This window comes from Seriola lalandi, unplaced genomic scaffold, assembly GCF_002814215.2.
Source record: "Seriola lalandi dorsalis isolate HSWRI2012SDOR001 ecotype SW California unplaced genomic scaffold, Sedor1 jcf7180002054767, whole genome shotgun sequence".
Taxonomy (NCBI): domain Eukaryota; kingdom Metazoa; phylum Chordata; class Actinopteri; order Carangiformes; family Carangidae; genus Seriola; species Seriola lalandi.
This window is the reverse complement of record NW_019525320.1, coordinates 22,665-40,100: the sequence shown is the minus strand read 5'-3', so window position 1 is coordinate 40,100 and position 17,436 is coordinate 22,665. Positions and strand designations below refer to the sequence as shown.

The 17,436-nt window shown below is 44.9% G+C and overlaps 1 protein-coding gene across 1 annotated transcript in view; it reads left to right on the top strand.

Annotated features, from left to right (window-relative positions):
* The window catches only part of zbtb46 (zinc finger and BTB domain containing 46), a 54,852-nt gene that overhangs the window by 20,943 nt on the left and 16,473 nt on the right, over positions 1-17,436 (top strand). The window contains exons 2-3 of the mRNA XM_023425287.2: positions 288-511; positions 704-1,637. Of these exons, the coding sequence (XP_023281055.1) occupies positions 326-511; positions 704-1,637 (1,120 nt within the window). The 5' untranslated portion in view covers positions 288-325. The remainder of the gene's footprint in view (positions 1-287; positions 512-703; positions 1,638-17,436) is intronic.

The window sequence follows — 17,436 nt, the reverse complement described above, 5'->3', positions numbered from 1 at the left end:
CCCCACATTATAATGAAATCAACGTTTTAAGCAAATGATTTGTATACAGCTACAGACATCAACCATGTATGTTGACTTCGAGGAAAAATACCTGAATGCGTTGCCAAATATTCTGTTTTATTTCCAAGAAATTTCCAAGATGCCATATATTTCATTGTTCTGTATCTTTCTGCTGCTGTACAGTCACATTTCCACACCGTGCATTTCATGGTACAATAGACTGTATACTTAAAAACATGTAGACACGTTCTTAGTTGATTTCTTTTGTGTCTTCTTTCATTTCTCAGCAGACGTTTTGAGGAGAGGCTTTTGTTCAGCTACACAGATGAACAACAGGAAGGAGGACATGGAGATCTCCTCTCACTACCGTCAGCTCCTCCGAGAGCTCAATGAGCAGAGGCAGCACGGCATCCTCTGCGACGCCTGTGTCATTGTGGACGGAAAGATCTTCAAGGCCCATAAGAACGTCCTCCTGGGCTCCTCGCGTTACTTCAAGACTCTTTACTGCCAGGTAAGGGACTGCCACACCGGGGGAAGATGGGTCAGGGGGATTCGGTTAAGTACTTGTTTTTCCTCTCAGATCTTGATAGTTTTGTTCAGTGTGTGTGTGTGTTTCATTTCATAAACCAGTGTCAGACGTTTTGTGTTTCGAAAAGGTTTTACTCCTGTCCTGCTGTGAACACTCCTTCTCCTCACCCTTCAGGTTAAAAAAGGGGCAGAGCCTCACCACCAGACTACTGTCACTCACCTGGACATCGTCACGGCGACAGGCTTCAAAGCCATCCTGGACTTCATGTACTCAGCGCACCTCGCTCTCACCAGTAAGAACGTGATCGAGGTCATGTCAGCCGCCAGCTACCTGCAGATGACAGACATTGTCCAGGCCTGCCACAGCTTCATCAAAGCTGCGCTGGACATCAGCATCCGCTCTGAGATGGCTGACGAACTGGCTGACTTTGAAATGGGAGCTGTCGCTGCTGCCAGCATAGGTGGAGGAGGTGGCGCAGGTGGAGGAGGAGTGGGTTTAGCGGGAGCAGGGGGTGCTGCAGGAGCAGGTTTAGGAGGAGGAGGAGGAGGGATTGTGGGCATGGCTTCTGAAGCCCTGGCCTCCATCATGTCTGGTCGCAGCACCTCCCCTTGGCTGGCGCGGCGCACCAGCCCGGCCAACTCTTCTGGGGACTCGGCCATCGCCAGCTGCCACGAGGGAGGCAGCACGTATGGCAAGGAGGACCAAGAACCCCCCAAGAGCCACGAGAGCCAGGAGGAAGCCTGCCACGACTCCCAGCCCGCCTGGCCCCATGACTACAGGCCTGTCACTGTCAAAGAGGAACAGGTGTCCCCCGCATCCTCCTCTCATCCACGGGACACTCCCAGGGGGGCAGCCCAGAGCCAGGGGGAGCAAGGGACTGGGGGGGCTGCTGGAGGAGGTGGAGAGGGGCCCTGGCAACCCCTATCAGGGTCAGGGCGGAGGAAGAACAGGAAGAACAAGGACACGGTCAGACATATTACCCAGCAGGCCGAGAGGAACTGGGACAGAGAGCGGGACAGGGAGAGAGACAGGGACAGTAGGCCTGGGTCTCCTCTGCCCTCCATGCTGGCTGTGGCTGGATGGAACTACAACGGACAGGACATCCCAGGTAAGGCTGACACACCTGCTTCTTACACGCTTTACTGTCTCCACACTCAAGCGGAAAGTGCTGTTGCATATTACTCTCCAACATAAACCAAACTGACAGAAGCAGCAACGGCGAAAACATAGCATGTGTTTTCAGGTCCGAATAGTCTCTTTTTATTGGATTTGTTGCAGAAGATTATTAGTTTACTGTCACAACAGCAGGTGGAATTAACTTGAACTTGTCTATTGAAATTAGTGTGATGGACGCAGGCCAAAAGAAAACAGACTGGCACTTCTATCTTGGAAAAGACTTTGTGGTGCTGATTTGATGACTTTGAGGCTTTAGACACTTCTAAAGTTGCTGCAGTTTCCTAATGTTGGTCCCTACTTAGTTAGTTATCCAGTCATGTAATTAGTGAACGACTGGTGAGATAAAGAGATTAGGTCAGATAATTGGGTGAGAGTGTCATCTCAACACCTAAACAACAGCAGAGGCTAATTTATCTGTGCTTCTCTTTTTAACAGACCTCTTTCTAACCGACAGGGCAGCCTTTGTCGTGTGAGCGATCAAACTGCTTTGTTGAGTGTGCGTGATGCTTCACAATGCATGTGTGCTTAATACTCCGAATCCTGTGTGGATATTTCAACGCGTGTCAGCCGGCCGCACGGTTTACTAGTGTAAAATGGCCTCTTTTCCTCCTCCGGGGTTGAGATTAGCGAGCCTCTACGCTAACGTGTTCGGCCCAAGATGATTATCTCAAATCTTGGAGGTGTGAGGTGCAGCCTGGGTAAATGCAGATGGATAATACAATCCTCTTCTTACCGCAGTTTATGTAACAGACACTCCCACATAAACAAGCAAATGCATACACAAACAAACTCAAGAACACATATTTATTTTGAGAAAGCCTCTCTTGATCCTCATCTTTGCAGAATTCGTTAGCGAATTCTTTTACACTAAAACTAATACATAAAAAACACTTACCTGTGTTTGTGTGTGTGTGTGTGTGTGTGTGTGTGTGTGCATGCGTGCTGTGGGGCCCAAGGCGTCGATAGGTAGATCATTAAAAGTAAGAGAAGCTAATCCTGGGCGCATTAAGGGAGTTGGCTGTGAAATGGGCACACGCGTTACGCAGCGAAAGAAAACAGGATAATTGAATTGACCTGGGTCACTGCACGGATTACCAGCGCGTCCTCACCATCCCAGGCTCCTCCCCCTCTCTCTGGGGTTTAGGGAAGGACCTTCTGCAAAGGGCGAGAGGAGGGAAAAGCAAGTGTGGTAGATGAGAGGGGTAATGTGAGAGAGAGAGAGAGAAAAAAGAAAAGAGAGAGACACCAAAAAGAAAAGGCGGAGAGGACGGAGCATCCATACAGGCTTATGAGGGTTTGTCTGTTTAGCTCTAAGTGTCCTAAGTCCCAGATTTTGTGACCGGCAGTCAGGCCTTATTACGGTGCCCAAGTACATCTTGTATTGAGCTTCAGAGTCACACACACACACAACTGCATAACCACAAACACCCACAAAATAAATGACTATATTGAGCCTGTTGGCCAGTTGCATGTGTCTGAGCCTTTGTAGAAGGTAGGGTTTAAGTCTGGCCCTGGTGAGGCAGCCATTACCGAGAAAGGTGTTTCCTCACCAAAAGGTTAGAGGAAGTCTAGTGTTGCTAGACATGCTAGACACCTGGTGCCAGCCAAAAAAAAAAAAACACCATTTGTACCCACATTCAACTGGGTTTCAGTACTGGGCTGAAAGTGGAGAGGAGGGGGGGGGATCTTTCTATCAAGAGATTAAAAACTCCTTCAGAGGGCTGTCCCTGCCATTTAGCAGGAAAAGATCATGTTACCAACGGGGCTGACGTGTGATAGTGTGTGACAGGCACGATATGTTTCACAATGCAGCAACAACACAACTGTGTATGTTGAGTCAGTTTGCAGGAGTTGGTTTCTGTGTGTTTAGTAAAGGTTTGGGGGGGATTGCTGAACAGGTTTAGTGAGGTCATTATTGGTGTGGGAGGGGGGTGGTGTGATATTTTGGTTGTGGGAGTACTGGGACTACTTTTATTTCTACCATGTGGTGCCCTTAAGTTCTCACTATGATCAATAAAGTGAGGATTTTTTTTTTTTTCTATTTTTTACTCTGATCAAGTCAGGGTCAAAAATACACAGGATCTCTGTGGGCTTATGAGAGTTTGTCTACTTAAGTCTTAAGTCTGTTTAAGTCCAGGATTTTGTCACCTGCAGAAGACGATCTCCATCAGATGTACAGGCGTATGGAAGAGCCAAGGAATTAAAAAGTGATGTACAATTCTATTTAAAGTTTCTGATTACACTATTTCACAAGCAGTTGCGATGTAGGCAGGGTAGACAGCAAAGAGCCACGGAGTAGGCAGTTTGGATTTTTGGTTCCTGCTTGTCGCACATAGGAAGACTTCTGTTCTGAGAAAACACTAGCTAACACATGGAATAATATAAATGTGATTGTTAATTTTGAAAAATTAAAACATGACAATATCCCTGCGATTGTTGGTTTATCCCCCCACATCAAAGGTGATGGGTTTAGGGTTATTTTTCTACTGTATACCACCCAGGTTTAGGCGCTGTCGCTGTGTGTCTGTCCAGTTGTTGGTTTCCATGAAGAGCTATGGTAAGTATAAAGGAGAAAGGGCACCTTCAGTCTGAGATTAGCTTAATTGCTTCATTCCTTATTGATGAGAACTGCCTAGACACACACTCTCTCCCTCTGTCTCTCATTCATCCGTGATCGGTGTCCACGCTTTCCTGTTGGAAATGCTTATATTACATACGACACAGAGGATGGCTGACTGAGGATTTCGCTGGATTATTCTGTAATATAAGGATAATATACGCCTGTGTAAAGGCTCAGTGTATTAGCGCAGGGCCGTTTCAAAGTGTTTGTATGAATATGCCGTGTGCTCGTGTTGACAAACAGCTGCAGGAATTAGGATTTGTTTTCTTTCGATCCCCTTCCCTTGCAAACATCTGCTGTGTTCACTTGATGTCATTATTGAGGCCACTAAGCACTCAACTTCCTTTCCTCTCTCTTTCTCTCACTGACGCTTGATCTCACGCTATCTTGCGCTCACCTTGTCTGCTGACACAAATATTTGATATCTTACATGCGAATTAGGAGAAAGAAATCAGCACTGTTTGCGTCCCAGTGATCTCATCGTGTGTGCATGGGTTTATTTATTTATTTTTTTTCTGTATAATACTATATTAGAGGTGACAATTTTGAGGAGGAGAGTTTTAAATAGTCTACATTTCCTGCCTGCTTATGTCGTAAACCTTCAAATAATTACCTAAAATTATTTTTAGTTTGGCCCCCGCTGCTTCTCCCAGACCTGGATTAAAAAGCATCTGCAAATCAAACACGGAGTGTTTTGAAAACCGCAGTCAAGCTTTTTTTTTAATAAATCAGTGTGTTCGTCTTTGATACATCATGTCAGATTCTCTTCTTGTAATCTATGTAGTGCTGAGATGGTGAGTTAATAATCAGTTAGTCAATTTTTATAATTGATTTATCATTTATCAAGTCACATCAAGTAAAACTATCAAGATCTGCTGGTTCCAGTTTCTCAGATGTGAGGATGGGCCACTCTTTTCTCTTTCTGATGGAATTTAAATTGGATGTTTTTGTGGGGGGGTTTCTCTTTGCTAATTTCTGATATGTAATATACTAAACAATGAATAGATTCATTGAAAAAATAATCACCAGACTATTGATTTAAAAAAAAAAAAAATCATCAAGTTTCAGCTCTAATTCCATGCTTTCTTTTTCTATTCTAACGAAATACGGTAAACTGAAACCTTACCAAACCCCAAACATGTGCTGTGTCTGTGTCTTGCAGCTGTGACACTATATTTTTATTTGCAATATATAAGTAAGTAATCACATCAAGATTTTTCCATCTGTAAATTTGTCATTTTGTCCACCAAGGCTGCAGCTTCTGCCGTTTGAAATCTTCAGCATTTCCTTTACATTCAAAAGTGTTATTTATTTTTAATTGAAGCAGGTGTCACCTCTTAAAAAAGATACGTCAGAATTCAGTCACTATTTGGCACCTTCACTCTCGGGTTGAGCTGGTGAAAACATGAGTTAACGGTTAATATCTTTCCATCCTCCTTTTATACTTGGGGCAAACACCAACTTGATCTTTATCCCAAATAATAACGGCACTGGAAATACTTTTTGTTTGGTTTTATTTTTTTTGCTGGTATTAAACACAAACACACACACACACACATGCACATGGTGACCTTTAGTGGCAGCTTGGGGGATTTTGGCAATCCGGTACATGGCCGGTGTGATGTACACTCACACGCAAACACACAGCTTAGAGCATCTGATTATGAAGACGTGAACATTTCAATCACACGTGGGCTGTTCTTTCCATTTCCCTCTAGCTGTTGCACATTGATTACATCGAATATCTTTTTTGAAATCCAACATCTTTATCTGACTCTCTTCCTCTCCACTCTGTAGCCTCAGAGTTCCCCTCCTCAACCACTAATACACACATGCTCGAGAGGCACACACTCTTGCACACATGCCCACAGAGACGTACTAAAGAAAAAAAAGAAGAAAAAAAAAAGTGAAATCATTTTTCCGTAGAACCCCCGTCCTGTTTATTCCTGCTGCAGTTAGCGCTGCATGTTTTGGCTTGTTTGAGTTCAGACCTTCATCCTCTGGTGCTGCGGAGCCTCTCGGACTCACCTGGGTCCAACAGACCGGCACTCTCAAGATTGCCCTCTAGTTTGCACTTCCGCATAAACTTTCTCTCTTTCTCTCTCTCTTTCTCTCTTTCTCTCTCTCTGCGCTCCTCTCCCCAAGTCTCGGCAGTCTAAAGGTGAACACTTGAAATAATGAATCGGATCCCCCTTTCGCCCCCTTCCTCTCTGTATTCCAGTTAAGACTCTCCCCATAGTATTTGCACTTCATTAAACTTGAAATAGGTTTAATATTTAAAACACCGTGAACAGATTTCAACCCCCTCACCCCTCGCACACCTCTCCACTTTTTCTCTCCCTTCTCCTCACTCTTGGTTTAATAATCTACTCTCATATTTCCTCCCTAATTCACTCCTCCTTCATTAAAAACCAAAATAGATTTAATATTTCAGACTGTGTGGACTTAATTTTTAACCCCTTTCTTCATGGCTTGGTGCTTGACACACCGTGGGTTAGATAACTACATCGTTTCGAGGCCTCTCCCCCTGTATTTTCTCCACTCTGTCCATGTCTTTCTCTTTCTTTTTTTGTGACTCCTGGTTCATCTTTTTCACTTTTTACATAGTCAGTCTATTATCGGTTCTGTCTCGCTCGGTCTTTGTACTCCAGGCCTCTCTCTCTCTGTCTCTCGCTCTGTCTCCCCCACCCCCTGTTTGCTCTGCCTCTTTGTCCTCTGACTGCACAGATGATTTCAGCCCTTTCCTCCCACCCTATTGACTTTTGTGGCCTGCTCACCCCACCTCCCTCAGTTTTCCCTACCCCCCCATCCTCCCCTTCCCCTTTTTGTCCCCTTCTACCATATACACACACACACACACACACACACACACACACACACACACACACACTCTCTTCTGAGAGTTGTGATGGAGGACTCGAAAACTGTTCTGTCCCCCTTTTTTCATCTTTCTGTCTTTCTCTCTCATGTCAACCTCCTGGTCGGCCCCCACTAAATTAAAAAGAAAAAAAGTTCCATTATCACCGTGGAAACCAATCATTTCTCACCGCCCACCAGCCATCTTTGTCATATGACCTCACATCCTGCTGGACATTATGGGCAGTCCACCAGCTAAAAGCCCCTCTTCCTACTCCACAACGCCATCACACCACACCACACCACACACACAGACACACACACACACACACATTCACACAATTTTTCACACTCTTGCTGTCTGTCTTTTTCTCTTGCAGCACTCCCTCTCTCTCTCTCTCTCTCTCTCAGTTCTCAATACTGACACCTGCTCTATTTATAATTCTCTGGCTTTAAAAGAGCCATTTTGGACAGGAAACTGCCCCCTCCCCACTCCTGACCGTGGCTTTTTTCCAAAATGTCAACACCCCCCACTTCTCCACCTCCTGCCCCTGGAACAGGCCCGGAGAAAGATTGCTGGGTGGAGAAGAGGAGGAGGAGGAGTAGTGTGTATATGTGTTTGTGGGGGTTAAAGATTAGCCATCCCTCCCTGAGTGCACATGGGTTGGGCCCATGTGTGTGCTTTAGTCAGCCATGGCCCACACACATACTGTACACACTCACCCACTAGCTTGCACACAAGTATATAAACACATGCATGCATAACACCTGCAAATAAAATATGTGTAATCCTACATTTCACTTCAGATGTATGTGGTTAAACTCTGTCTATACACACACACACACACACACACACACACACACACACACACACACACACACACATCACTTGGCATTGATCGCTCCAGTCTAAGAATTAAACTACCCAGAATGCATCCTGACAGGATGTCCTGTTGGCACAGCGTACGGGTGGGTGGGTCAGGAGGTTTCTGTGGTTGAACATTCACAGCAGTACCCCTCCACAGCTAAAAACCCACCCCTACACACCGACACACTTCAAACATACCCCAAATGTGCTGTACACAGATATATTAATGGTTGCGGTTTACTTTATAGGTCAAACACTCCACCTCAGACACACACACTCCTATATATTCAAGCACACCCAACAGCCCCTATAACTCAGCTCTGTAACTCTTTCTATAACTCAGTTATTTATTCTAATGCTCAATTCCATCTATAAAAGAAGATGATACCTGGGGGACCACATGTCTTTACTTACCTGCTTACTTTCCAAAATATGTCTAAAAACATCGACACTACCCAAATCCTGGTGAAAACTTATTTTTAAGATACCATTAATACCAACTATTATTATTTTTTACTTCCTCAGAGAGGTTTTTGAGTAGTAAGTGGTGCATAATCAGCAATCCATTTCGTGTTTTTTTTCCCCCCATTTGGTTTTCACTCTCTGCCACTGGAAGCATTGTTGAAGCCACGTGTTTTCAATGTGTGACCCTGTGTGCCCTCCCTCAGACAAAACTGAGACACCTGTGTTCCCCTTTATCTTACTTTGATTAGCAGGATAATCATGCTCTACGTTTTAGGAGTACCGTTTCCATAATACTTTGGGAGGTGTAAACAGGAAGTGGGCCTATAATTTTGCCATGGTATTAGCTGTGGGCTAAAACCTGTTTTATGGCCTATTTATGTTTTTATTTTTGGCAAATTGGCATCATTAAAAGCATGCTGAATTAGCTATTTGCAGTTGCTGTTGTGTATATACCCATGGCTGTACAGACAACTATCCCTGGATTATTTTAATACTGAAGAAAACTTAAAAATGTGATGATTCTCAGGCAAGCTCTGGAGTTATAAGGATGTTTCTTTTTTCTATGTTACAAAACGAATTCACTGACATTGTATTGGACAATGGAAATAATGATATCCAAAGAAAGTGTAAGTCACACTAAACCTAAAAATATGTGTATCACTTATGTATGTGTGTTCAGATTGAACTGAGTTATTACTCCAAGAAGGAGTATGACTTTTGATACAAATTTCAGCAATCAGGCTCTAGTTTTTCCTCACGGGACATATCTCAGTCTGGGCCCCTCCTTCAACCCTCCCCTCACATTTTGAAAATCCATTGGTTCCCAATCTGGGGGTCAGAGGGGTCCCAAGATGAATAACAGGAAGGGAAAGGTAAAGTTAGGTTAACTTTTTCAGACTTTTCCCTTTTTGTTTGTGCACTGTTGGATCATTTTATCTCCTCAAGCCTCAGTAAAGAATTCAAATAAAACAGTGTCAGAAGGAAAAATCAGTCTGATTGAACTGGTCACAAGCTGTTGAACCTGTGATGAGCAGTCATAGTTTTATTTTAAGGGGTCTAAAGCCAAAACGTTTGGTAACCTCTGATCTCAGGTTATCATATGCTTTGCCTACTGTAAACTGCAGTGATCAGTGTCCTGTTGCAGGAGCAGACATGGCAACCTTTGGATGCCTTGGGGCCTAAAACCTTGTGAAAATTGCTTCTTTAAAAAAAAAAAAAAAAAAAAAGTCAAGGTATTATGGAAAATCTCTACGAAAAAAGAAAAACCGATGAGCCTTACGTGTGAGGGAGGCCGCCTCCTCTTCAGTGGGAGATCCATCTCTTTTGGAGATATGAGATGGAGATGTGATGTGAGTTAAGATGCCTCTCTCCTCCAGTGATCTGATAGCCAGTAATGGGCCCTGTAGCCGTGAGCCTGGCAGCACTGCTCACTGTGGCTTATGTGTCACACTGTACCCAGCATTCACCAAGAGTTAGTCGAGCACAAGCAGCCGGGATATTGAGACTATTTAAGAGTGTGTGTGTGTGTGTGTGTGTGTGTGTGTGTGTGTGTGTGTGTGAGAGAGAGAGAGGCAGACATATACAGTGGCAGACTGACTGACTGGCTGACTGACAAGGAGAAGCAGAAACGGTAACTTTTGTGAAGAGTTTAACCTTAAAAAAGAAATTGCTTCACAGTAAGCTCATGGCTGGATCTGTGTTCTCTTTTTCTCTCATTTTCAGTCAACCTGAATTTCCCCTTTCCCGGTCTGTTTATTTTAGAAAGGTGGCTTTGTTCTATTTACCGTACCCACTCCCTCTGCGGCCTCTACCCCCATCAGCGTCAGACCAGTTAGAAAAGGGGAGCGAGAAGGAGGAGGAGGAGGAGGAGGTGGGGGAGACGAGGGTGGGTGCATGATGTTTGGACAAACGGACAACCCGAACAGGATATAGAGGTCTACAGCCTGTGGGTGTGTCGGTTTGGCCGAGGCACAGCCAGCACACAAACACACACACACACACGTGCACACACACACACACGTACACACAATCGTGGGAGTGTTCCCGCTGGAGGGCAAAGTCTCCCTTCCTCTTATACATTCATTCTCTCCTTTTCCCTCCTTCCCCTCATTCCCCCTTTTCGCCGTCACACCCCTCCACACCTCCTTCCTTTTAGACCTCTCTTTCTCATTCATCCCTCATTCCTTCTCTTGTGACAACCCCCCCCCCCCTCGAAAAGAGGAAAAAAAAAAGTGTTAAAGATACAGAAGAGTTGGCCAACAGCAATGAGAAACTAGGAGGGAGAGGCCAAAATCACCACAGGGGACAATTATGGCTTGGGCTGTGTACATACAAGAGTGTGTGTGTGTATTTGTGTGTGGTTCTTTTTGGGTTTGATAGTTATAGAGGCGTTGAAGACAGTCCTGGAAGCCACTATCTGTCCTTCACAACTATTTGTCCCCTCCTTCTCTCCTCTATCCCTCCTTCCCTCTGTCTGTTTGGACCTTCCTTTCCATCCAGTCAGTTCACACTGTCACTTCTGTTTTCACTCATCACATACACTGGAGCTACGGTCGCTCCTTGTGTACAGTATGGTTGTGTGTGTGTGTGTGTGTTGTTTCACGTTGAGTATATGGGCTCAAATAAAGACAGGGCTGTGAGTTAAACTTCCTCTTCATCAGTAGGATCTGCATCTGTTTATTAGTTGTGTAAAACTGGAACTTCCAGGTTTTGTTCTAAAAGTAAGAAATCTACTTCACAGTCACACTGACATTTGTAATAATGCAAAAGACTAAAAATCCCCACATAACTTTTCTCAGCTGTATGTCATATGATTGACTGCATTTGTCTAGAATGGGATGTTTTTTGAGCAAAACGTTGTTGCCACTTTGATTGTTGTGTTTTTAGCGGCCTTGAACGAACACCATTTCCCACAAAGACAAGACCTTCATGGGTTACAGGTCACCAACTTGACCAGACTGAGACCAGTCGAGAGTGAGCTATGAAAATGGACTCACCAGACATGGCTTTTATAATAGCACACCTTCTTACCTTTTCTTTAAAGCAGTTAAACTCAATATTTCTATATTAACAATGTGACAGTGTGAAAGGGGTCACTCAGAGTGATGAAGAATTACCACCTGACTCTGCAGTTCCCTTCAGATCCGTGGAGCTTTTTAGCATCTTGCAGCTCAGTGTTTGGTTTTTTTTCAGGCCACAACTGTACTGTCTTGGTTCACTCTGGCTGCTCTGATGTTTCACTGAAAACATCTGTTTTAAGTGAAAAAGCTCTAAAAGCCCACTCTACCTTTCTTGCCCTGTACCAGTGGCAGACAGACAAAAGTTAGCAAAGAGCTGGTGAACATAGTGGAGCATTAAGCTGCTGCACAGCCAGGTATTTCCCTCAGGAAAGTAAGCGGATAGCAAAAACATTTCTAAACAGAGAGTGAATATTGGACTTACAGTTTGCCTTGAACACAACTCCAAATGAATGCTAATGTTGCTCAGTGTCTGCTGAATGTGTAAATAGGCAACTCTTCGCTAACAAGTTCACCATATCACCTCAAAAGTTGATAATAGTGTATGTCAGTGTTGTGTTGTGTCCACTGCTCCGATGAGGCAAAAAACAAAAAAAGTTTTTGCAAGTTGAAAGACTTTCCCAAAGGCTTCTAAAGAGGCAAATACACAAGGAATGATACGTGTGAAACATGACGACTTATAACACGCACATTGACAAACTGAAAACATTGTGGGAGGTGTAGTTTCTTGAATAGATTCTTCAATTCTTGTTCAGCTTTATTGAAATCAGAATAGGTTCACATTTTTAAAGCAACTTCTGTATTACACAGTCATTTAGCTCAGAATTATGTTTCGCTCTCTCTGAAAGACAGATGAAAGAATTGAACAGAGACTGCATTGAGTTACAGAAGCTGGAACAGCAGCCAGCCCGGCGTTGACGTCAGGACTTTAGCTTTCTCCTGTTTAATTCTGCTCTTTGTTGTTAAAGATGATTCATAAAAGGAAGCCAAACTCTCCTTTGTTTCCCGACTCTCCCCCAACCCCTTTGCCCCAGTTCACCTGCCTGCCTGCTCGTACTCCTCATTGTTTCCACCTCCCTCCACCTCTCTCCCTCCAGCTCTTTCCTCCTCACTACCCTCATATAATCAAGCAGCGGCATGCAAAGAATAACTTCATCTTGATCTCCTTTCCACTCTCTCTATCTGTCTTCACCCCCCATCCCTCTTCCTCGTAAGTCAGTATCTCTGAATCTAAAATGGGTCATGGGCTCGTTTCAGGTGGGACCTCCCACAACAGGGGTGCCCGTAGGTTTTTTTTTTTATTAACACTAATTCCCCAGTTGAGACTACACCTGACCTGAGTGGAAAAAAAAAAAAAAAACTTTGAGGGGGCCTCATGTGAATTCAGAGTGAGTGAGAGACTCCTTCAGTGGTGGAAGGTGATGGCTGTTCAGAAAAGTAAAAGAGGACTTTAGAGTTTGTTCTAAGAGTGTGTGTGTGGGTGTGGGTGTGGGTGTGGGAATGCATGTGAGACAGATAGAGACAGACAGACAGAGAGTGTGTATTTGCATGTGTATATGGTGTAATTGTCTGTGACCCTGGCAGGTTTTTTCTTTTTTCTTTTCGTGGTTAGACCGTTTGGCCTTCCCATAGTTGCTCCAGCCTCAGAGACATCCAGCTTCAAGGTTTAAACTGTGTTTCTGTGTGTAGACGTGTGTGTGTGTGTGTGTGTATTGCAGGAGAGGGGAAAGGGAGCAATGGGGGTTAGAGGTGGATTTGATAGCGCTGGACACCCAGACCTCTTTGCCCCCTCCACTGTACCCCTCCATACTTCTCTGTTCAGACTTTGATAAGTGGAGCCGGAGTCTGTGGGGGTCAGGGATTCCTGTCTGGCACAAACACGCACATACACATTGAAACACACACACGCACTGGGATCCGCCCGCTCTACATTCCTGTGTCCGACTAAGGAAGCAGCCTAGCCGTCTTCCCCTCCACTCCCAAATTATCCCCTTCTCCTAAAGTCACTGCATACTTATCACACGCCTCTCTACCTCTCTCTTCCATTCTGACTCATACATACCTCCTCTATCTACCATGTTTTCGTCCTCGCCATCCCTCCGCTGAGAACGCTGCAAACAGCACATTGATTCATCTAGTAGTGAATTGTAAAATGTTGTATTAGAGTGATCTGCCAGTACAGTGAGATGATGTCACCTTTTTGCAGTGCGAATCACGTTAAAAAAAACAAAACAAAACAAACACGGTTGAGTTGTGATTTGTCGCTCGCTTGAAAAACACCAGAAACTGCACAGGAGATATTGGAATTATATAGCCAGATATTTCATATTATAGGAAGAGTAAAATTCAGGAACATAAGCTCAGATTTTTTCTGCTGCTCAACTGTCCCTCTGTCCCAGTGGGGGGTTGTATTTGATCACTAACTGCTCACCTTTTTTTTTTTCAGTTCTTTGCTCATTGCTTGAACTCATATACTCTCAACTTTTTCCCTTTGCCCCATCTCTCTCTTTCATCCTCTTATCGCTCCCTCTTTTCTCTCCCTCCCCTTTTGCTATCTGATTCTGTTTATATCTTTTGCCCCTTTCTCTCCCTCCCTCCCTGTACTCCTCCCTCCCTTTCTAGGGTGTGTTACAGGGGTTAGGAAGAGGTCATGTGGTCTCACGCTGCCCTTCTCTCTAATGGCTTCTTAATGAGAGAGTCAGAGAGAGAAGCAGGGAGAGGAACGGTTTCGAGAAGCGGGGTGAGATATCAGCAGTTCTGCTTAGGGCACTGACTCTCCCTCTGTGTGTGCGTGCATGTGAGGCTGTGTGTACAGTATTTGTGCATGTGTATTCATGTGCCTGCACTATTTGACTGACCCCTTGCTCCATGTCGAGCCCTTTCTGAGCTCTATGTTCCTCTCCGGGGAAAGAGGAAATGACACGTTTGTAGCCTTGAATAAGCACCGGGGCTCGTCACACGCACTGTCCACTGGGTCTGGCTCGGGGTGGGTGGGAGATGATGCGGAGGTGAGGGATAAGGAGGGGTGTGTGTGTGTGTGTGTGTGTGTGTGTGTGTGTCTGTGTGTGTGTGTGTGTGTGTGTGTTGGGGGAGCCTGCTCTTTAATTTGCACAGCTTCTGCTGATTTGATCATAAGCAATTAATCTCAGTGGTTCAGCTCAGCTGCAGTGGGGGAAGAGAAGATGAACAGTCCTCTATAGTCTGCATCCCTCGCTGTGGTTTGAGCCTCTGTTCATACACTGTTCTTACCTCTCATACTCATATCATAGAGGGGCCATGCTGTGGCAACTGTGTCTCTCTTGTCACACATGATATCCCCCTGCAGAACAGAGCGGTTTCCCTAGTAATTTTTGGATTTGCAGACAAATATTGCTTTCAAATCTCCAGCTCCAATGTCTAAAAATGTCAGTGTGTTTGAAAGGGTTTTCATGAGCCCTGAGGTCATGAAAAACATTCATCACTTACAGCAATTTGTAAAGTAAATCAAATCACAATCAAAACTAATAGAATCAAACTTGGATTCACATGATCCGTGGGCACCATCAGCTCCACGTTGGCTGCCGCTGCCAGAACTCTGATTATAAAGCAGCGTCAAACGAGGTCGTCTTCTATTTCAGTGGCATCTTCACAGGCTTTGGACTGCTGAGAGGCTCACGGAGTGCTTTGAGGTTCAAGGTCCAGATCCGTCCTGCCCTGATCTTGACACCCGTCCAACTTTTATCAGCTCAGGAGTGACACAGATCTCCACTGATCCACTAACATTAAGCTCACAGCTTGCACAGGTTTTGCTCCCTCATCCACGTCTCATTTGTCTCACTTCCTTCCTCTGTTTAACCCTTTGCTCCGTTCCCTCTTTTTGACCTACACATCTGCGCACGACAAACACTGCAACTCGTTCCTTCACTCTCCCTCTCTGGCCAGCCTCTCTGCCAGTTTTCCATCTCCCTCTATCTCCCTCGCCCTTGCTTTTCCTCTCCATGGCACCGTACTCCTCCCATGCTGAGGCCAGAGCTCTCTCCATTGTTGGAGGCAGGTTGCCAAGGATACAAGCACAGAGAGGCACAGTCTTAATGTTATGAGATGGGAGAGATGAGCAGAGAGAGGGGGCAATAGCCTCTCTGGTCACTGGGCAGCCCGACAACAACGCTAATGCTCTCCAGAGAACATGTAACACCCCCTGCTAACCGCTCAGTGGAGTGTCCCTCTGTGAACAGAGTACAGTGACATTGACTGTCTGTAGAGGAACCTCTTGTACTGGTCATCTTCTCTCCGCTCACCTGTTGTGATTGTAGTGAATGATTGTGTGTCTTCACATCTTGTGTTTTCTGTCAGGCTGCGACTTGATGGAGGGGGCTCCCGAGAGGTCGGCCTACGAAGCCGTTTATTCATCTTAGCAAAAGTCCGACAAAGTCAGATAATGAAAACTGAAAAATATTTGAGGGTATTGGAATTTTTCAAAGGTCTTGTTTTTGTTGTACACTGACAGATTTCGTGATGCTGAACATTTGAGAAGAGCAAAAATTTCTATCTAAGACAGTCACCTTTGTTGTTTAGTTCTATCTGATTCTAAATGTGGGAAAAATCCTGAATGCTTTGGCGAACTCACTACATAACAAAATGCTTAGGTGTAAGTAAGTTGAAGCATCAAATATATAGGAAGGAGGACTCTGCAAACTTAATTCCAATTAAAGTATTTAACGACAAAAGAAGATTTTGGTCGCTAGAACTTGATTTGTCTTGAAAATCGGATGAAATAATAAGCATCAAGAGTCAGAAGCACAATTTCACTGCCCTCGCTGGTGGAAAGGTTCAAGTCTGTCTTGCCTCTGACCGCACCCAACAGTGATGTCTCAATGTCCTGGAGTACATTAAGGAAAGAAGAGAATTTAAATACCTGGAGGTCAGGAAAAACACAATTTCTCAAGGGGTGTTGAGGGTTTAAAAACAAACAATAAGGAATTGTCACACGCCCTTATATACTTGAATGAATGCTAATACAAACAGCAGATAGATGCACACATGGTTCTGTACATGCGTGTGCTCATACATTTTTTGTAGGCGTAATTTACATCACACAGTTGAGGTGTCAAATGGAGATTTTTGTGCTTAATGAGCAAAATAAAAACCGTTTTCCCCTCACCAATGTCTGCTTCACATTTGAATTTCATGCGTCTTAACATGTGCTTTATCTCATTTATGGTTTCATCATCTGCTGCAGAACATCCAGATGGAAATATTTTGATCTTGCCAACTTTGTTTGCTTGTTAAACTCGTCTTAAATTCATTTCCAGGGAGCAGTAAGAAGTAATTCTGGCTAGGTTGCCTCTGAGCCTCTGAGCTGGTCAGTGTGAGTCGAGGAGTGTGTTAACCCACACACCAATAAGCCACAGGCTCTGTACAGCATCCCCACCCAGAGTCATTGTCGTTTTCCTCCTCCTCTTTCCGTTATCCCTCGTTTCAACCTCTCTCTCCCACCTCACCCTTCAAACACGACCCTGGACCGGACTGGACGGGGCCTTTGGGCTCGTGCCCGCTCACCAGTTCCTCCCCTGTGCATAAAGCCAAGACATAACCTCTCTCTCTCTCTCTCAATCTCTCCATCGCTCTCCCTCTTTGCTTTTAGCACAAAGCCCTGCGTGTCTGCCTTCCTTCCCCACCCAGCATTCTTTCCCCATGCAGACCTCTCCCCCGCTCTCTCTCTCTCTCTCTCTCTCTCTCTCTCTCTGTGTCGACTTCCCTCTTACCCGCCAACTCGCTCAGCCTCACCCTACCTTTCATTAGCCCACTCTTTATCTCACACACTCACTCGGCTCGCTCTCTCCCCCTCCACTCTCCTATCTCTCCTGCTTTTACACTGCCTCTACTCTCTCTCTCTCTCTCTCTCTCTCTCATTTTCTCTCCCCCC